We start from the raw sequence: 20028 nt of genomic DNA, 5'->3' as shown, positions 1-20028 counted from the left end.
CCTATTTATTACTACTTTGTTCAGGATATTTTCTCTAGCTAGTTACAAGTTTCCCTATATTCTCTTCTACTATTCAACATCACCAGTTTCGTGATTCAGATACTATAATCTTTTGGTTAACTATAGGTATCGACAGCACGAAGTGATCAGAAACTGCGTAAAGCGGAATATACCCCACTAGGCTGTGGACTTCACACCCGCCAGCATCGAATGACAAGGGGTATTTCGGGTGGAGTAAACGAGATTCGAATAAGTACAGCGGGTCCCCCAGTCAGCGCGGGGTGAAGCAACATTCCCCCACCTTTGCAAATGGCCAAGATTGATGCTGTTGCCCTAGAGACTTTTCGGAGTTGTCTCACGACCTCCAAAGTCTACACACCTGGCTCGGAAGGGTACAATGATGCTTTAATCCGCTGGTCAGACACGGGGACAAAACACGCGGTATGCGGCACATACTCACCACCTCTTGCCATAGACTAATGATTATCCTAGGGGGTAGTTATCCAACCTATCGACACCGCTGATATTCGAACGGCTTTGTTATGGGCCCAAGAGCATGGCGTGGATATCGCCGTGAAGGGTGGTGGGCATTCGGCAGCCGGAACTAGTTCGAGCGATGGTGGCTTAGTGATTGATCTCTCGCTCATGAACCAAGTCATGGTCGACGTCCCCCACAAGACGATCACGGCGCAGGGAGGTGCGACTTGGAAGGAGGTCGATGAGGCCGGCGCAGCCCATGGATTGGCGACCGTTGGCGGAACAGTGAACCACACTGGAGTCGGAGGTCTGACCCTGGGAGGGGGATATGGGTGGTTGAGTGGACAGTATGGCCTCACCGTGGATAACCTGCTGTCTGCCCAAGTGATCCTGGCCAATGGCAATCTTGTTCATGCCTCTGCGACGGAGCATCCGGATTTGTTCTGGGGGCTGCGAGGAGCTGGATACAATTTTGGCGTTGTGGTGGATTTCACCTACCGGGCCCATGACCAGAAAGAGTCCGTGTATTCTGGGGTGGTTGGGTTCGCACCCGAAAGGCTAGAGGCCGTCATGGAGCAGCTCAATGCATTGCTGGCATTGCCTGATGCTCGATCGGGCGCTATGTGTATTTTTGCGCGAGCACCGGATGGGTCAGGGCCAAGCATCGTCGTGATTTGCTTCTACAACGGACCCCGGGACGAGGGTGAACGGCGGTTCTCTGGATTGGTAGCATTGGGGCCCGTTTTTAACACGCTCGACATGATTCCTTACCCAGTGGTGAATACTCTGCAGAACCCGCAAGCCACGTATGGGGACCGCAAGCTGTTCAAGGGTATTTTCTACGAGCCACCTCTGGATCCGACATTTGCGCGGAAGATATTTGACAGTATCATGGCCAAAACACAGGCAGAGCCCGAATTGGCGCCATCTGCCATCATCCTTGAGTTCACTGACATGCGCAAGATTTGCGAGGTGCCCTTGACAGCGAGTCCAATGGCGAGTCGCAGCACCACTCAGAATGGCATTGTCTTTCTGCGCTGGACCGACCCAGGCAAAGATCAGGAATATCGAGCTTGGGCACGCGAGGTGCAGTCTAAGTGGAAGACCGAGTTGGATACGAAAACACAGAACCAGGTGATTACCAAAGTCCCACAGTACATCAACTACGCTGAGCGTGAGAAACCATCATTGATACCTCGGCGGCTCTAAGCGCTAAATCTCTCTGCAGCAGGCGATTCGGTGGTTACGAATATTTATGGCGACAATCTTGCCCGGCTCCAGGCAGTCAAAGCCCAGTATGACCCTAACAACGTCTTTCACAAGATGCATCCCATTCCGCTAGCGACCTCTCAGTAGGCAGCCTATATCGACGGTAAGCCCAAACATGCGTGTCGCTCTTGGGATAGGCCAAGAACGCAATTTATACACAATGTACCAGATCCTCGCTCGTCTCATATAGTGTCGGTGTCGTCAGAAGACTCAGAATGCATGATATGGCTAAACTCCTGCGTCGCGGCCCATATATTTAGACACTGTATGCCACAAGAGTCCTGGTAAATCATGCCTCCATTAGAGCCGTGGAAGAATATGGTACTTGACGGCCTTCACCGACATCCACCTCGCTAGGGCCTCTTCGCCCATGTCGCGTCCAAAGCCGCTTTCTTTGACACCACCGAAGGGCACATTGGGATTCAGCATCGCCCAGGCATTCTGGGCATCTCGCCTGATCAGATCTGCAAGTTTCAGCAGCAGTTGGGCCTTGGCGGGACCAGGGACTGTCCTCCATGCCTGAAACCCGAGCTTGGCGGACTCGACAGCCCGGTTGATATCCGCTGCACCCGCGGCAGAGATAATTCCTAGTTGCTGGCCGGTGGCAGGGGTTTCGACTGAAATGGTCTGACCAGTGAGTGAGGGCACGAATTCATTGTAGATGAACAGACCCGTGGGGACTAGCCATAGTCAGCTTTGTTTACTTCCTGATCTCGACATCCCAGCCCTACCGGTAATGAACCGCCCCTGTACGCCAATGACCGCCAACGAAGACATTTGGAGAAACTTAGAACGTTGATGAATGGACTGTTGGTTCTAAGAAGTTGCCAGGGGTTTCGTATCTGCTTTCTAGTTCCCTTCAGCGCGGGCATTGTTCCGCCCTCGCGGCATTGCTTCCGAGTCTCCGAGGGCGGGAGACGTGAAGAAATAACATCGAATAACATGAAATGATATAAAATAATATGAAGAAGAAAGAGAAAATGAAGTAAAATGAAAGACATCGTCAATAGCTCGGAATGTCGGAATCTATCAACCCGATCCTTGAGAATGCAACCGGCCTGAGGAATCCCGAGGGATCACATCCTCGCCGCTTCGCCTCTTCGCCTTTTCATGAATTTCGTGGCTTTCATGAAGTCGTCTTCCAAAACCCCCAGGCTAGGGAAACTCCGAATTTAATGCCCGCCGACAACCACAGGGCAGGCGAGATTTGTCCAGTGGCCGTGGTCACCCATCCGCCGATAATCGCCCCGACCAGAGTCAACACAAACGCGATGACTCGGCGGTCGCGTTTTTCATTCCGCAGCAGAAATAGCTTGGGATCCGACATCAGATCACAGAGCAGACTGGTGATAACCACGGTCGGGATCTCATTGAATCCCAAGGCTCGACTAGCCACAATCTGGCCCGCAGATTGAAGACTCAGGAGCACAATGGGGACCTCTTGATCCCAATTAGTTTCATCGGCTGAATTGCGTGCCAACACGCTGGAGATGACTCCTCCTTGAATGAGGCCTGCCGTGATCACGATCATCGCGGCTTGCAACAAAAACGACAAGATCAAACACCCTCGGCGTCGAGCACCCAGCAGGCGATTCAGTCGCGCAAAGAAAAAACACCCGATGATGAAACACCCGATCGACGTGAGTGACCGAGCCCAACCATAAGGACGAGGGTTTTGATTCGAGGCACCCAGTCCAACGAAGATGGTATTCCCTGCACATTCAAGAATCAGAACCCTCTGCTCTGCGATGGTGATTTCGTCCTCGAGACATACCCGTTTGCATGGAGACAAAGGTATTGTAGGCTGCCAACGTCAACAGCGTCCTTTCCACCAACTGCCTGTGCTCGCCTCACCATTATAGACTGTGCTATCCACCAGTCCCGAAGTCAGGCAGCATGCAAAGAGCAACAAATCAGCATGTCGCGGTTCAACATCGTGCTTGAGAGTGGTGAGTCCAGCAAACGGCATTTTCGAGTGTTCCATATTGAGTTCTTGCGAAAGAAGAGTGGGAAAAAAAAGACAAAAAATGAGAGAATCTTAGAAAGACTGTGGGGATATGATTGACTACGAATATCTCGCCCCCCACCGGAGCTCATTCTCCCCACCTCCATCCGTCGTATCTTCGCTTTTTCGAGGCCAAAGACCTCCCAAGACCGGAGCCGAAAACATGTTGCGAAATCCCGCAGTCCAAGAAACTAGGGGGGATTGTGGCAAAACAGTCAGATAAGGGCCACTTTCACGTGGAGTGCAATAGGCCGGTGGTGTCTGGAAATTGAGTCTCTTTGGCGTCAACAAAGCGCGAAATTATGCAGCGGGGCCGTCTTCAGGCGGTCCGGGCCGTGGGTCTACGCCGAACATTCCTCTCCAAGGACACACTCGGCTTGCGCGCCCAGAATGCCAAGGGAGACTCGGAGGGAATCGGTTACAACGCCGAGCTCCTTGGCGACTTGGTCCTCTGGTCTCCTTCGGTCCACGGAACGGCGTGTTACTATCGAGCCGAGTTTGCTCACAGAAACCCTGATATACACCACCGCAGCGCTTCCCAATTTTTTTGCTCACTGGGGACCAAACGCGACAAAAGAGAAAAAAAAAACCTACGCAATCGAAGATTTCAGCCTTACTGGGCCAGTATCTGCATTGTCGCGAAGAAGGATCGACAATCCACAATGGGGTCAGGATCATAGGTCGCCCTACGTCCCCACGGTGCTTTTTTGGCTGTTGATCTCCCGGCTGATGGGCTGTACGTGAGGCTTGGCGAACCGGGTTATTCATGATACTGTCTCTCAAGCCAAGAGCCACGAGGGTGCTGAATGTCTCTCCGCAGCTGCAAGAGAGAATACGACGCATGGAGTAATCTGCATGCAGTCATTCGCCAAGCGAGCTCGGATTGATGACCTCTCTCACGACCCCGTAGTCGGGGGATTTTGCCGGAGCCTTCCAAATTGTTCGACTATGTTCGATCACAAACTTACATTATCGAAGATCTCGGCTCCTGCAAGGCCTGATGTGCTGCAAAACATAGCGACAGATCCCACCGCATTGGGAATTGTCTCCGGTTATTCTCAACCAACAATTCATCTTCCTGGTGGAGCTGTCCAACTGGGCGGAGCGACAGTCATCCGCCCTTTGAGGTCGGATCGGTACGACCGAGTTGGGAGAATTAGATTGTGTCCTGTCCTTGGCGCATGAGGGGATGTTGCATCGTCAAGAAACCAAGTCTACTAAATTTTGGTGTGATCATCTAGCCAGTCCACTCCACCATGTCAGCATGACTTGAATTCTTCCGATAGATCAGACTGACCCATCCTCAGTCGGGCCATGCTGGTCCGCGTGCACGACGAAAGATATAAAGCCAGGTACCATCCCAAAGGATCTGGGCTGTAGCACAAGAATTCTTCCGCAACACGCTTAATTCTTTTCTACTCATTCCACCTGTCACCATGACCATCACCATCACCGTGGAGAAAGACGGTTACTATGAGGTGAACGGAACCCCTCAGGAGCCTACCGTGTCCCTCTATGTGATCCCTGCCGCATCCAAGTTGCGCAGGATGCTTCGAGACACCAAGGATCTGATCGTCTGTCCTGGTGTCTATGATGGTCTGTCAGCTCGGGTTGCCATGGAGGTTGGCTTCAAGGCAATGTATATGGTAAAATTGTCTTCCCTAGCTGATGGAAACTATACTTACAAATAATCCAGACAGGTGCTGGGACGACTGCCTCCCGTCTGGGAATGGCAGACCTTGGGTTAGCCCAGCTGCACGACATGAGAACCAACGCCGAAATGATTGCCAACCTCGACCCATTTGGTCCTCCGCTGATTGCCGATATGGATACTGGCTATGGAGGTATGGCAGACCCGATCACCAATGATCCCTTTAATCACGATGTCTAACGACTCTCTAGGCCCGCTGGTGGTTTCCAAGTCAGTTCAGCAATACATCCAAGCTGGCGTGGCTGGATTCCATATCGAAGACCAGATTCAGAACAAGCGTTGTGGGCATCTTCAGGGTAAGAAGGTGGTCGGTCTGGATGAGTACATCACGCGTATTCGCGCTGCCAAGATGACCAAGGATCGGCTGCACTCGGACATTGTTCTGATTGCACGAACGGATGCCTTGCAACAACACGGATATGACGAGTGCATTCGTCGCCTCAAGGCTGCTCGAGACATTGGAGCCGATGTGGGTCTCCTGGAGGGCTTCACCTCGAAGGAGCAAGCCCGTCAAGCTGTGCAAGACCTGGCTCCGTGGCCTCTTCTGCTGAACATGGTGGAGAACGGAGCGACACCACTCATCACCACCAAGGAGGCAGAGGAGATGGGCTTCCGCATTATGATTTTCTCGTTTGCGACTATTACTCCGGCCTACCTGGGCATCAAATCCACTCTGGAACATCTCAAGAAAGAAGGAGTCGTGGGGACACCGGAGGGACTAGGACCGCGGAAGCTCTTCGAGGTTTGTGGGCTGATGGAATCCATGCGAGTTGATACAGAGGCTGGAGGTGATGGCTTTTCTCAGGGTGTTTGATGTTGTATTTGATTTCATTGGCCTGACTTACTTCACAAGCAACAGCTCTGGTATAGCTAGATCAGGCAAAGCAAATTCAGTTTAATGCGCTTTTTTATCTTGTTCTGAAGAACCCTCAGCCTCCCTTTGGCCTTTTTCGGGTTAATCTTCACCATTAGGAGTGGTTTCTTCCGTAGCAACCGGCTTCTGGATCTTTTGCATGGTCCGTACGACCTCCTTCTCCAGCAACGACCACTGCTGAGACGGTAGAACTTTGTAAAGTCGAGGCCACAGACTTCTTTCAACCACCTCTGTATCTTTTGATCCTGTCCGGCCAGTGGAGTTATGCATGTCTGTGGCACGAAACGGCATTCCGAATTGACTGCACCAAAAGCAATAGACATGCTCCTGACGCTCAAGCCGGCCCTTGAACTCAAAGCATTGCCAGAGAAACCTTCGGAGTTGTTGGGTTCGCTTGGTCTTGTCTGTCGTGGAGTACTGGGCAAATTGTACCTCTATAGAGTCGACAATCCGATGACAATCTTCTCCCAGGGACTGCTCTGAAAGTGATTCTCCTGTCATGCTTGTAGCCGAGCGCCAGTGGTGTCGGACATGGGTTGGGCCTGTCTGGGTCAGTAAGAGAAGGTGGTAGCGGATTCACTCCAGCTTTCCAGTTCACGTACAAAGCTTTTGTATCTCCGTGTCAAGTTCCCGCAGTTGATGGTTCCAAAAAGCGCCCTCGAAGCCAATCATGAACCGAGTCCAAGTCGACTGGAAAATCAGTCGGGTAACTTCCGCTTGAATGTCGTAAATGGTCGGCGGCTGGTTATCATCTTCACCCATTCCATCTTCTTCAGGTGCTAGACAAACAGTCATATCGTTGCTGTACGATTGGCCAAAGTGTCTTCTCACCCAGGCGTCGAGATACTGATACAAGAGACGCATTTTCTCTTTTGCGTCGTTGTCAACAAGGTCGTCTGCCCATTTCTGAAGAGTGGCCACTTTGAACAGTAGGATCTTGTTGTCCTTGATGGCATTATTTGCAAGTTTACGGGACTCTTCCAGCAGCTCCTCTTGTCGTTTATCTCTTTCGGCCGCGCAAATGAGGTCTTGACGTAGACACTCCGTCTCTTTTTCGACTTTGATGATTGTCTGTGCTAGAATTCAGTGATGTTGAATCCATACGGGCACTTCTATAGCTAACCTGTTGAAGTTGATTGATATCGGCAGTGACGGCATCATTATCATAGGCCTCTTTAGACATTGTGTCAATATCCAACCCCCCAGAATCATCCAAGCGCGTACCTGATGGAACTTGGTCCTCAGAGCCCGACAACTCGCCAAAATCGTCCCAGGGCCACATGATTCCAGGTAGTATCAGAAATCAAATCAAACCGTCCAAGAAAACTAAATACGAAAATTATGTGAGGGTATAAAATCAAGAAAGGGGAAATGGTGCTGACCTGTGCGGGATCTATGGATAGCCGACTATATCTCCGACGCTCGATATGGTCAAGTCTGGCAGTCAATGATCTCAGCATCACCCAACAACGCATCATCTTATTTTCTTTCTGTTAACCCTTTTTCGGCTTTTTTAACTCACCCTTGTGCTATTCGGCTTCTGGCACTTCGGGCGTAGCTTCAAATAGTGCCCACGAGAGCAAATTGCAGCGGCCCCCAAGTATGGCAACTCCTCGCTAGTAACAACCTGGAAAGATGTATACTTGACTGGCTACAATTTGGGAGTGCTCCCCAAAGAAAATAAAAAACAAACCAAGGGATATACCCAGCCCGACCACCCTAAAGACAGATCAATTCACTTAGGATTTTCTGTCAAAGGGATAAACGCCTAATCTTAGCGAACTAAAATCCCCAGACGAGCTCAACCTAAGCCTCAAAGGCCTCTGGTTTTCAAGCGTTTAGTTGTGTTCTTTTGTGCCATCAAGCAAGGGACAAGACAGTCATCCTGTGTCGTAGATAGGGGTGTTACAGCGCTGCCAAATGCAAGTCTACGAGATTAACTTCGAGGTGTTAGTTGGAAGGCGATACTACCTGCGTATTGTGTTCTCTCTGATTGACTCAACGGTCATAGATGACTATATATCAATTATATGATGCTTCCGAGCTGCAGATATCCATGGATGGCCTAGGAAAAGCCGGTTAACTCTCGGGGAAATGAGGATTGGCAATGACTTCTTCCACCTGCGGGGGAAGAGCAAATGTTTCTGATAACCCAGCCCAATGCAGCGCATCCAATCGTGCCAGACCCAACTTCACAAGGGGAAAGCTTTGGCTCTGGCATCGCAACACTTGCAACCAAGAGTCTACCAAGCTTTTCCCACGGGTTGCATGGGCGATGTTCGGGGCCTGCACTAGGAGTAGCATCAAAAAATTGGAGATTGTCGCGAAGCCAATGCGGGACCCTGGGAAAGTAAAATCAGCAATCGGTATCTCCAAATCGAGCTTGATGGGCGCCGTACAGGAATACCAGAAGCCGGTGAAGTCACTGGATGTCAAGCGTCTCGTGAAATTGACGACGATTGTCGCACACTTCTCCGCCGCATGCAAGGTCGCTTCTCCGGTACCATACTCGTCAGAGATCTCAATCTCTGGCAAAGATTCAAGCTCCGGAACTTCTGCAAAATCCAGGATTGCCTCGTCCACTGGCAACGAAGTTGCCGACATATCTTCTAAATCAAATATTAATGGAGGGCTGGAGGATCGCGCCATAGGTCGAAGCATCGCACGGTAGACATAAACCACGAGCAATAAATATGCAAAATGGATTGACGTCGGGTATGGTGCGAGTCCGTGGACGGACTTGCTCCAATTGGGGAGCCGAAAGGTTTCTGGGAGAGACGAATACCACTCGTTCAACTTCTCAAGCAGAGCACGTCCCAAGTCAGATGATGTGTTGAAGTTCGCATTCAGAAATTGGGATGCCCTGAGGGTACTACCGGGGAAAAGCCACGACCATCAGCAACTGAACAACTGGCAAGTGTCTGGAGAGGCATCAGCACTCACTAAAAGGTCTCATGGATTTCCTCGGCGATGCGGGCAAGGTTCACAAGGTATCGAAAGGGGATTTCGGTATCGCACGATGACGTTGAGAATCCTTGACGAGGGCCGACCAGGAAGTCACCTTCATCCAAGTCGCTGACATCCCACTCCGCAGGGTGGATAAAGGGAGGCCGACCCATTAGCAAACTCCTCCATTTATCCTCGGCATAGACTGCCCACCAGAGCCGTCGCCGTAGACGCTTTTCCCACGCCGGAATGCCCCACATACGGCATTCAATGTGAAGGCCGAGGGAGCATGCCAAGCCCACGAGTTGGCCGACAAAAGACCACACAAATGGCGTGTCGGCGGTCGTGAAACGGGCCTCGTCTGTCGGGTGCTGATGGACATACAACAGGGCCGCTTGCACAACAGCGAGACGAGGACTATGGATTTCCTCGGTCACTAATTCGTATACCATGCGCCACAAAGTCTCAATGGGCGATGTGTGATACATGTTCAGTACACAGAGGTAATCATCGTGGCCGACGAAGGGGAATGCGGATGCATAGACGGCCGCCAGCAGGTGCACCGGAACCTTGGCCAAGGTGGACAGCTCTGGAAGCTGGTATGATGCCGCGCTCAACCCTAGTTGGGAGCGCGAGATGATTGGCAACGCCGGGAAGACATACTTGACAAATCTAATGTGGTGTTAGCTCACAGAAAGCAGGGCCCCCTCTGTGATTGACCTTACAGCGCAACGAGCCTTCTTCCATATTCGGGCGGTACGAGGTAGTTTAAACGATCACGGGTCGCATCGCCCACGCCCGCTCGAGTCTCGTGCTTGAATGCCGTGGTGAGTTCATCGGAAGAAATCATAAAGTGGACCGGTATCCTCTGTGCGGTCGGGACCCCTCCGGCGTTGCGAAAGTGCACCTTGTAGAAAAATTTCATGCCTGAGTCATCGAATTGGCAGTGCCTCAGCAGCCATGGGTCTGATTCGGCCGATGCACCGAATAACTGCGCATATCCATGGTCGAGTTGATCTATGCTCTGAACAAACTGAGTTGGCGGCCCTCCCATGGGCAACATGCCCGAGGCTGGCGATGGGTCATTGGCGGTTTGATCAAGGGCCAATGAAGAGAACCGGGGCTCGGCATTTTGAGACACACTCCTTGCTTGAGTCGAAGCAGAGCCCAAGATGCTGTGTTCGGGTTGGGAGGGGAGCGCTACTTCGATACTCGGGACGTCAAAGGACGACAGTGGCTCCGACACTCGCGGTCTCTTCGGCGGAGGGTTATCGAATGTACAATCCAGCCGAGTCGCCCGACACCGTTGACACGGAATTCCACCATCGGTCTGACAGCCCAGCTTGCGGGCTCGGCATTGATCACACGGCCGTTGACGTTTTGACCGATAGGGTCGAGCCGAAGAGGGGGACGACATCTTTTTTTTTCGGTCGCGCTGATCGGCAAACGCAGGGGATGCACCGGCGAACGGCGCATTTTATGTATTGACAGCTGCAGTGGAGCGTCCGGGGGGCTGACGGGGGAGGATGTTAAGTCGATGATCTCATCCGCCGACCGTCGGCCATCGGCCAAGTGTACTCTTTCGCCGCCAGCCCTAAGGATGTGCTTTGTGCATCAATGTATTTTCCCCCTTCATTCTGAGTACCTGGCAAAGATATAAAGGTCTTCCGATTCTCGAATTCGATGGGTAATCCCCACAATATAATCCTCGACATTGTGAACTTCTTGTATATATCCACTCTTCTCGGCCAATTCAAACAATATCGACAACCGATCTAGATAATGTCTCAATCACTGCAGCCTACCAAAACTTTCAATTTGAAGGCCATGTTTTCATGGAAAAAGCACAGTGAAGCAACCAGGGATGATTCGCAGTCAGAAATTACCCTCGTCCCAAGGTATATTGTTTCCCAACTCAGCCAAGAGAGTGATATACTTACTCCTTTTTCTCATAGCCAGAGCAACCGGAAAAAACGTGCAATTTCCCCAGTGCCTCAGAATTTTAACCGTAAGTATTTCTCTCCATTTACCCAAAAAGAATGGACGACTAACCGCTAACATGTATACAGCGGCCGATATGTGTTTTGGCTCCTGCTGCAGGAACAAGTGAAATCGTTGTTTCTTAGGTACTCCCAATCAAAATGGTGTTATCATTACACTGAATATGTTATTAAATGACGAGAGTCTCTTGTCTTCATTCCAGGAAAAATGATAATAAGAGTAAGAAAGCTAGGGCAAGGCTTGTTGGTATAGTCTCCACTCTGGATAAATGAACTATATAGGGAGTAGAAGGTAGTAGAAACAGAATTCGTCGATTACATAGATGGCACCTAGAGCACAAGATATAGATCAGGGGCAATTGTGTCCTAGCATAGACAACAGCCACGGCAATCCCGTTCCAAGCACATGTGGACCCACCGATGCCACACCGGCAGTTTGCCCCATGGAGATGATCATCGTCACCGAGTTCCGAGTAAGAGAGGGGTTACAGTAAGCCGAGCGCCTTCGTCAGCATATATCGTGGGCCCTTGCTGACCTCGAGTTTCCCGTGCACGAGAACTCAAGTTTTCCTATTTCCTTGCTTCTATTGCCACTTGAATTACCATCCTTTTATCCACCATGATTTTCGAGCCAGCGGAGCGGGTTTTGCTCCCCACCAAGGACCTTTTGTCGTACATTTTTGACGACCCGCCATACAACCAGGATACGCCGGTAGAGTCCTTTCAATGTGCCCGCGACTGCGGATGGCGCTGAAATACACACGCCTTTTTACCTTAGATCTATGTGGATGTCCATAACCCAACACGGTCAATCTCTTGCAACCAGGCGCGAAGGCTCATCCGCCAGCTCATTGCAGGATTGCGAGCCTCCGGGTTTAAAAGGGGCGATTGTGCCCTCATTCACTCCTTCAATGATGTATGCATCATGGTTGTCGCACCCAAATGAGAATGCAAGTTGATTTAATTCCGCTTGAACTTTAGATCAATTACAGCATTCTTGTCCTGGCTATCATTGGCGCTGGCGGTGTTTTCACCGGCTCAAATCCCTCTTACACCCCACACGAGCTCGCCCATCACATCAAGGCTTCGCAGAGTAAATTCCTTATCTCGGAGCCCGAAATTCTGGAGTCTCTGCAACGTGCCGCAGAACAGACTGGTATACCAGCCCAGAATGTGTGGGTATTTGACAATCTGGACCAGTCAGTGCCATCGGGTATGCGGTCATGGAAGCAGCTACTGGAGTTTGGCGAAGAGGACTGGGTACGCTTTGATGACTTGAAGACGGCCCAGGAGACGACAGCAGCCAGACTCTTCAGCAGTGGAACCACTGGCCTCCCCAAAGCTGTTACTATTACCCACTATAACCTCATTGGGCAACATGAGCTAACTCTTGGAATAAATCCTCGGCCTTACGAGGTGAGTTAACTCTATTCAGGACACTCAACATATAACATGGAGCGCACTTCAATTGCTGATCAAATTAATGGACAGATCTCACGAGTGATTGCGGTACCGGTCTTCCATGCCTCTGCAGCCCCCGTTACGCACATTTCTACTCTGAAAATGGGATCTGTGGTTTACCTGATGCGCCGGTTTGACCTCGAGCAATTCCTCAGAACCGTGGAGAAGTACAGTGTCACCGATATGATCATGGTTCCACCAATTGTGATCGCAATTTTGATGTCACCCCTATCTCAGCAACAACCCTTTCTCCGGAAGGTCCGGCTTGCCGTCTGTGGAGCAGCTCCTTTAGACAAAGACGCCCAGGCTCGATTTCGTTCGTTGATTGCAGATGATGCTCCATTCACCCAAGTGTGGGGTATGACCGAGACGTCCTGTGTAGCAACCAACTTTCCGTATCCCGAGCATGATGATACTGGATCAGTTGGACGGCTGATCCCCAACATGGAGGCGAAGTGCGTCAACTTGATCACGAACTCTTTGGTTGATCCAAGATACTAATTCAATTCTGATGTAGACTCATCGATGGGGATGGTCGAAACGTTTCGGCTTATGGAGTCCGCGGAGAGTTGTGCGTACGTGGGCCGACAGTGACCCCTGGATATTTCAACAATGCCGAAGCCAATTCCCAGTCGTTCGATCCTGATGGCTGGTTCAAAACCGGTGATATCGCGTACTGTGATCACAAAACCAGGAAATGGTATATTGTAGACCGCAAGAAGGAGTTGATCAAGGTACGGGGGTTTCAGGTGGCACCACCAGAGATTGAGGCGGTGCTGTTGTCACACCCTGATATCATTGACGCGGCGGTGATTGGAGTCAGTCCATCCAGTGCTGATACTGAGCTCCCTCGTGCCTATGTCGTTCGACGACCAGGTGATGGGGGAGACAATTTGACAGAATTAGTTGTCCAGCAGTATGTCCTGGGGCGGCTGGCGCGGTATAAGGCACTCACTGGGGGAGTGAAGTTCGTTGGGACGATAGCTAAGAATCCTAGTGGCAAGATCCTTAAGCGGGTTTTGCGAGAGGACGCGAAGAAGGAAATCGAGGCAGGATTGATCAAGCATAGGCTGTAAATACAGGTGATGTTTTGCGGATGAATATATTCTGGTGCTACTCTATCTTATTTTATTTTCATATTGTTTTTCCCCTGCGGCTTCGAAACCTCTCAACCAAACGAACTGAATGATTTCGGCCGTTGAATAGAGATATAACATCACATACTAGAAAGCCTGGGGTGGCAACCTCAGCAGCTGTGGATAGCACCAGGGAATGGAGAACTAGGGATATCAGCACAAATAAAATAGAGAACCTTGGCCATAGTGATAAATTGTGTTAAGGTCGTCCCAAATACATACGACCACAGGGTGTGGACTATCATGCCCAACGTTTAGATGCTAAACTTATGGTTTGCCCCTTCGTTCTATTTAATATATCTGGGGAAAAAAGCACGATTTCTTGCCTACGCGCCAACCTCCACAGCTCATTTTCGGCTCGGCCTTTGTGCACAATACTGTCCAATTTCATTCAGAAGCGGAGCCATGCCTCTGTGAAACTTCATCGAATTAAAATGAAGTTATACCTGCTTCTCGGAATGCCCGTTTTCAACATCGACGGAAATGAAGAGAAGAAATAGTATGATGAATTGATGGGTGGGATAAAGATGGAAGACTTCATTAGGCGGAAAAGACTCATTTTTCGAATGCGGTCGGTGAGGACCTCCGGAAGATGTTGACTGAACGACCTAAGACACCTATCTTAACCTCAATTCCTGTTCCGAAAATTTGTGGTCCTAAAAAAGGTATTTTACGGCTCAGCCGTTGTGATCAGCTATATTCGTGATGAAAGTGACTGGCGAGATCCGACAGATTTGGGGATGTTAAAGAAGAGCAAAACTACGATCACGTAGAAACCGTGTCAGGAGCAACGAAGGCTATGTCATGGTATCAAGTGCAAAGCCTTTAAGTAGACAGCATCTTCGAGAACGTCTAAACTGCAATGACTATGATATACTCGAATTCTCGCATTCAGGATAATCGCACAAAATGGACTCCGTTGGGGACCAGGGTAGAAGACACGCCACCTGGTTCAATGCAGCCGAATAATATATAGCAAGGTATACAATTATCGTTTACATATATATATATATATACGAAAAAAACCGAAGAAAAGGGAAGAAAAGGGAGGGAAGCAGTATAGCATACGCGCCCAAAAATTAGGATCGACTTGGTCCGAAGCCTTAATGGATGGCAAAGATGATCTCGAAACATCACGTCATGAGTGAGTGGTTTATGATGAATATAATCCAGCTCAACGATCAACGTCAACTGGAAACGATGGAAATGCCCTGCTAAGTCAAACTCGCGGCTAAATGTGTCCGAGTAGTACTAGGCCTTGCACTGAGTGTTTCAAGATATGATTAACCCGTATTCTTGCGCGCGCGAAAAGATACCGGAAATAAATTGCCAATCAAAGTTAGAGGAATAGGGCCCAGGTATCTTACTACTAATCCGACTTGCAAGTGATCTAGTCAGGCGCTAATAGGCGGTTTGTGATTCGAAGATAAACTAAAATGTTCGAGTGGAACGTGATTTGGACGTCACAGTACATATTTCTCCTTCAGAATTTGCTCGTCCTCGAGTCTCAAACTTATGAGTGCGAATCTCTCTGGTTCTTTTTATTTCTCTTCTACTTCACTTGTTCCATACGAAAAAAAAGAAAGGAATACCATGCCTTCACCATTAGAGAGAGAGACAATGGTATAGAATGGTGAAACACCGGCTGAATAACCAGCGCTTACTATTTTCAGCGCGGGGGCGCGAAAGAGTGACGGTCTGTTGCTGATTAGACGATACGAGGAGAACGGGGTTTTAAAACGCCAAGAGAAGCCCGCCTACGACCCTAACTGGTTGCTGAGAGCAAGTGCGGTCGAAGGAGCGCTTATATCATGCTTCTACTAACCGCCAATAGATCAAAGGAGCCACTCAAGTGAGCTTTGTGGGAAGCGAGGCCTTCCCATCTCTCGCTATAAATACAGTGGTCTTCCTCACCCAACTTATGAACAGAAATCCCTTTCAACTAGCCACAGCTAGATACAGCAAAGAGATCCTAGAAACCACAGTCATGTTGTCAGTGTCGACAAGCAGATTGAATCCCTTTCTTGCAAATGCCCTGGAACAAAAGGGGGGGCCGGAGAGGTCGAACAATGTGAGTTCGGGTGTGATTTCCAACCTCCCCGTGAATGAATTAACAAGTATCCAAATCATAGACTGCCTTGGAACTCGTGGATCAAATTAAGATCCTGCATATGGAACTCGCACACGAGAAAAGTTCGCGCCTCAAGTACCTAGAGGAGGTGTTTGCTCTCCAAGAACAAACCAGAGCATTACAAGAAACGATGGTGATCACATTCCTCTCCCCCAAAGATTCTATCTGGCGTGCGATGCTAACCAAGCCTTCGTTAGAACAAGAATCCCTTTGTGGCTGTTGTTGTCGATGGCGACGGTGCCAAGTTTCTGGATTCGTTGCTCCGTCACCCACGCGAAGGGGCCAAGCAAGCGGCACTGAACCTCAAGCAGGCTGTGAAGGAATACCTCAAGGGAACAGTGCTGGAAAGCGACGAGGTTCCTATTGTTGTTCGGATCTTCGCAAACATCGACGATCTTGGCCGCTCTCTGTACCTATCCGGAGTAGTGAATTCTCGAGACGACATGCGAACATTCTCTGAACATTTTACGAATAACAGCGCTGAATTTGACTTTGTGAATGTCGGCCGAGGTAAAGAAAATGCGGACTTCAAGGTGAAAAGTGAGTGCGGAGATGTATACTTGACAATAGAAATCCCAACATTAACTGTGGAGCGCCACCCCTAGAGATGTTCGACCACTACTACCGAAACTTCCAATGCAAGAAAATCTTCTTCGCGGGCTGTCATGACAACGGTTACATCCACGAGCTTCGTGACTATGGGGAAAGCCAGGAGGCTCAGCAACGGATCGTGCTCCTTGAAACAACTCCCGCCGAGTCCTCTTTCGAAGCGCTCGGTTTCCCCATAACTTCCTTTGATGCCGTTTTCCGCCGCGAGCCTCTAGAAAATGAATTCAAGGCAAAGCCGATCCAGATGCGCGCCCAAAGCTGCTCACTGTCACCATCATCGAGGGACCCATTGCCTACTGAATCCAAGGAACACCGAGAGAAGTTATTGCTCGGGTCTTCAATCACCCCGTCACTCAAGACATCCATCTCCCGGCCTAAATTTTCCTTGGCAGCGAAACCACAAAATTCGAATTATGCTGCTATTGCGCACATGGAGTCCATAGCACAAGGACCATCTGGGGTGAACATCAACGACTCTGGCCGAGGTGGTATCACGGTGACACATAGTACCGCCAGCTATGCGACTGTTGCCCGCACGGAAAACGTTGGAAACCTAACTCTTGAGCGCTCGAAATTTGCAAAACCCAATGTGATTGAGTACAATTCCGACGGGCAGCGCTTAGATCCAGAGGTCAAGCCACCCAGTGATTCCCAGGCCTGGGAATCCTATAAACTCAAGCAGGAAAGTGCTTTGTCGAATACATTCTGCAACGATCATTACCTTGGTGGATCTTGCACCCGACCAAATTGCAACCGAGAGCATGGATTGAAGTTAACCCCTAGCGACCTTGTTATACAGCGATACTATGCTCGCAAAAGTCCGTGTCGTAACGGGTCTTCCTGCGATACTTACGGATGCTACTTAAGCCATCTCTGCCCATATGGGGTATCTTGTCGTCAGCCTTCCTGGTGCAAATTTGGTACTCACCTACCCCGGGGCAAAATGGAAGTTGCGTGAGTCTGTCACAAAACGAATCATGCCAAACATTCTGTCACTAACTTTGTCAAACAGTGAGCGCTGGACGGAGGGCAAGACCTTTCCGGAGCGATTTCTGGAACATTTCAAGTTATAGTTACCCCCAAGGGTATGTGGGTATGTTGAGGAGCGGATGTGCTGAGCATTGTGGTTTTCATGACTTCTTATATTTTTCATTTCCCTTTTTGACTTGCTTCATTTTCTTCCTTTCCTTTCTCATTTTATTTTATTATGGAGATTCCATGAAATCTGGCTATTCATTGTCTCAAGAGCAATTAATCTCTATTCACCGGTAAAATCAATGGCAAGACGTCATGTCATCTCTTGTTGAACCTAGACTCGAACCATAGAGTAGACCTAAGACCTGACAGGAAAGAATAGACCAGCAAACTTGCTGCCTCTTTTCGCTCTCTTATTTTGCCCTTACAGTGAATTTCTTCGGGTTGCTCATGTCGATATCAGTATGCGGCGGTGGTGCAATTGATCGAGTCATACGGAGAAGGCTGATCCGATGCCGCTGTCAAATATTCCCTGATACCCTTGCTTGCTTTATCACTTGTTTTGAGCATGCAGATTTCGGTATTTTCCAAATCACCAGCGGCGTTGTCGCCGGCGCCTCCCCTCTTTGACGAGAATTTCACCAGATAAAGGTCCTTAAGTATCAGCATCATCATTGCCTGGAGGACCAAGAATTCCAAATGGGTGCGTAAAATTGATCGACGATTGGCCTTGGGCAATTCCCGCCCCGCCGCGAAAAGGGTACAAGTCAGGTAGCCTTAAGGAAGAATCGCTCTCCTACCCTCTTTATTAGGACTGTTTTATGAAGCTCTGGGGTACGTAGTCTGGATAGAAGGTGATCGGGATTGTAGTAACCAGGAAACCAGAGTTTGTATGAACCGTATTGATCTATATGGCTTTCATATGCATAGGTGACCTCGCCATCCATGAACTCGGGTTATCTAATGACAAACAAGAGCTTCAAAAACACTAGTCTCATCGATAACAAGGCCATGCGTACTGCGATCTAAAACAACATAGGTTGATTGTGGATAGAGCTCCAGCAACGGAAGGCTGTCTCGACAGCTTACGCTCTCGTCTTGTCGACCATATACAATAAGTGTGGGTGCAAAGAACTTAGCGCTTTCATTGTCCAATGAAAGCGACAACTGATATCGATATGGATTTGCTCGGATCGAATCCAGCACCTCTTTGTCTACCGCTTACTCCGCTGGAAGGAAAGCCCCCTCGTATTTTGCCTTTAACATTTTGACGTACGCGGTGGTTTGGATGACAATATTTCCAAGATGCGGCCTATCCTCGGCTGATATGTTTGAAATGAGTTAGCCGCTTGCAACCAAAGGCTGTATTGTGCCAAATTAAGCCATACGTGGGGGCCAAAATGAGTGGGTAGTTGATATATGGGGGCTAAAACGTGGCCCAATAACGAACAAGAGCTTAGTAGTCCCGGCTGACGTTTCTTCGCAGTGTATCCCTTGAAGGGAAAGTGGATATTTGGAGCCAGACGAGGTTCTTGTTTTTACATATTAAAAGGGAGTTGCTCCCTTGCTGGAGTGTGTGATGAAATACTCAGCATCCGTTACTTTTCAACATTCTACCTTGAACCTTTTCGATCCCTGCTCGCAATAATGAATTCGGAGTACTATGGAACTCCCTCTCAAAATGGGTATGGCTACCCTGAGCCCCCGCCTCCCCAGGGCCCTCCCCAAGGGTATCAGCAATCATATCCGCAACAGTACCCAGAGCCTCAGAATCAGTACCCTCAGAATCAGTACCCTCAGCCTCAATACTCTCAGCCTTACAACGAGCAGCAGCAACAGACCGCCCCTGGTGAGGCTCAGGATGATGAGCGAGGTTTTGCCGGTGCCGTCGCCGGTGGTGCTGTCGGTGGTTTCGCTGGCCACAAGGCCAACCACGGCTTCCTCGGAACCATCGGTGGTGCCATTGCCGGTTCCATCGCTCAAGATGCCTACAAGAAGCACCATGAGGGTAAACAGAACCTTCCCCAGGGCGGCCCCTACCCGCAGCAATTCCCTCAGCAGCCATATCCGCAAGCGGGTCCATATCAACAATATCCCCCGCAAGGTCCATATCCGCCGAGTCAATTCTATCCACTGAATCAGTTGCATCACAATAAAAAGTCTGTGATGAAGAGACAGGAGGAGGTTGAAGAGCTTCAGGACAAGATCAACCGCGTGTCCCAGCACATGCAGCAGGGTCCGTCTCATCATAAGATGAAGGATCTACGGAAAGACATGGAAGACTTGCAGAAGGATCTGAGAAAGGCCCAAGAGGACTACCAGAAAGAGTTAAACAAGGCGCTCGACGACGATGCTAAGAAGTGACGACACTAAGCTTCAGAAAAAGCAGAAAACAGGGTGCAGCAAAGGCGGCCGCTCAGCAGGTGAACGGGCA

General features: G+C 49.7%; 10 protein-coding genes across 10 annotated transcripts; 5 read left to right on the top strand and 5 right to left on the bottom strand.

The window, feature by feature from the left end:
• Positions 1–309: 309 nt before the first annotated feature.
• Positions 310–1833, top strand: NUU61_001267 (FAD-binding oxidoreductase; the record flags this gene model as incomplete). Its single annotated transcript, XM_056651849.1, has 3 exons — positions 310–441; positions 493–1651; positions 1706–1833. The coding sequence occupies 3 exons, from the start codon at positions 310–312 to the stop codon at positions 1831–1833; spliced, it is 1419 nt and encodes a 472-aa protein (XP_056516699.1).
• A 213-nt stretch (positions 1834–2046) lies between these two features.
• On the bottom strand, positions 2047–2523 carry NUU61_001266 (putative aldehyde dehydrogenase; the record flags this gene model as incomplete). Its single annotated transcript, XM_056651848.1, has 2 exons — positions 2047–2426; positions 2478–2523. 2 exons carry the CDS (start codon positions 2521–2523, stop codon positions 2047–2049), a joined length of 426 nt encoding a protein of 141 aa, XP_056516698.1.
• A 349-nt stretch (positions 2524–2872) lies between these two features.
• Positions 2873–3730, bottom strand: NUU61_001265 (YoaK family protein; the record flags this gene model as incomplete). Its single annotated transcript, XM_056651847.1, has 3 exons — positions 2873–3459; positions 3521–3550; positions 3601–3730. 3 exons carry the CDS (start codon positions 3728–3730, stop codon positions 2873–2875), a joined length of 747 nt encoding a protein of 248 aa, XP_056516697.1.
• A 1457-nt stretch (positions 3731–5187) lies between these two features.
• On the top strand, positions 5188–6276 carry NUU61_001264 (isocitrate lyase/PEP mutase family protein; the record flags this gene model as incomplete). Its single annotated transcript, XM_056651846.1, has 3 exons — positions 5188–5397; positions 5448–5595; positions 5654–6276. 3 exons carry the CDS (start codon positions 5188–5190, stop codon positions 6274–6276), a joined length of 981 nt encoding a protein of 326 aa, XP_056516696.1.
• A 141-nt stretch (positions 6277–6417) lies between these two features.
• Positions 6418–7618, bottom strand: NUU61_001263 (uncharacterized protein; the record flags this gene model as incomplete). Its single annotated transcript, XM_056651845.1, has 3 exons — positions 6418–6878; positions 6939–7407; positions 7460–7618. The coding sequence occupies 3 exons, from the start codon at positions 7616–7618 to the stop codon at positions 6418–6420; spliced, it is 1089 nt and encodes a 362-aa protein (XP_056516695.1).
• Positions 7619–8415: 797 nt separating this feature from the next.
• Positions 8416–10699, bottom strand: NUU61_001262 (uncharacterized protein; the record flags this gene model as incomplete). Its single annotated transcript, XM_056651844.1, has 3 exons — positions 8416–9208; positions 9280–9954; positions 10008–10699. The coding sequence occupies 3 exons, from the start codon at positions 10697–10699 to the stop codon at positions 8416–8418; spliced, it is 2160 nt and encodes a 719-aa protein (XP_056516694.1).
• Positions 10700–11901: 1202 nt separating this feature from the next.
• Positions 11902–13819, top strand: NUU61_001261 (acyl--CoA ligase; the record flags this gene model as incomplete). The annotated part of the gene is made up of 5 exons (XM_056651843.1): positions 11902–11994; positions 12061–12198; positions 12264–12698; positions 12774–13198; positions 13261–13819. 5 exons carry the CDS (start codon positions 11902–11904, stop codon positions 13817–13819), a joined length of 1650 nt encoding a protein of 549 aa, XP_056516693.1.
• A 2047-nt stretch (positions 13820–15866) lies between these two features.
• On the top strand, positions 15867–17692 carry NUU61_001260 (uncharacterized protein; the record flags this gene model as incomplete). The annotated part of the gene is made up of 6 exons (XM_056651842.1): positions 15867–15950; positions 16012–16143; positions 16208–16550; positions 16604–17437; positions 17487–17577; positions 17632–17692. 6 exons carry the CDS (start codon positions 15867–15869, stop codon positions 17690–17692), a joined length of 1545 nt encoding a protein of 514 aa, XP_056516692.1.
• Positions 17693–18053: 361 nt separating this feature from the next.
• On the bottom strand, positions 18054–18266 carry NUU61_001259 (uncharacterized protein; the record flags this gene model as incomplete). The annotated part of the gene is made up of 1 exon (XM_056651841.1): positions 18054–18266. One exon carries the CDS (start codon positions 18264–18266, stop codon positions 18054–18056), a length of 213 nt encoding a protein of 70 aa, XP_056516691.1.
• A 975-nt stretch (positions 18267–19241) lies between these two features.
• On the top strand, positions 19242–19958 carry NUU61_001258 (uncharacterized protein; the record flags this gene model as incomplete). The annotated part of the gene is made up of 1 exon (XM_056651840.1): positions 19242–19958. The coding sequence occupies one exon, from the start codon at positions 19242–19244 to the stop codon at positions 19956–19958; it is 717 nt and encodes a 238-aa protein (XP_056516690.1).
• Positions 19959–20028: the final 70 nt, after the last annotated feature.

Source organism: Penicillium alfredii (genome assembly GCF_028826965.1).
Source record: "Penicillium alfredii strain IBT 34128 chromosome Unknown utg000001l_segment0_segment0, whole genome shotgun sequence".
NCBI lineage: Eukaryota > Fungi > Ascomycota > Eurotiomycetes > Eurotiales > Aspergillaceae > Penicillium > Penicillium alfredii.
Note: the sequence above shows the minus strand (reverse complement) of the source record. Positions and strands in the feature narration are given on the sequence as shown.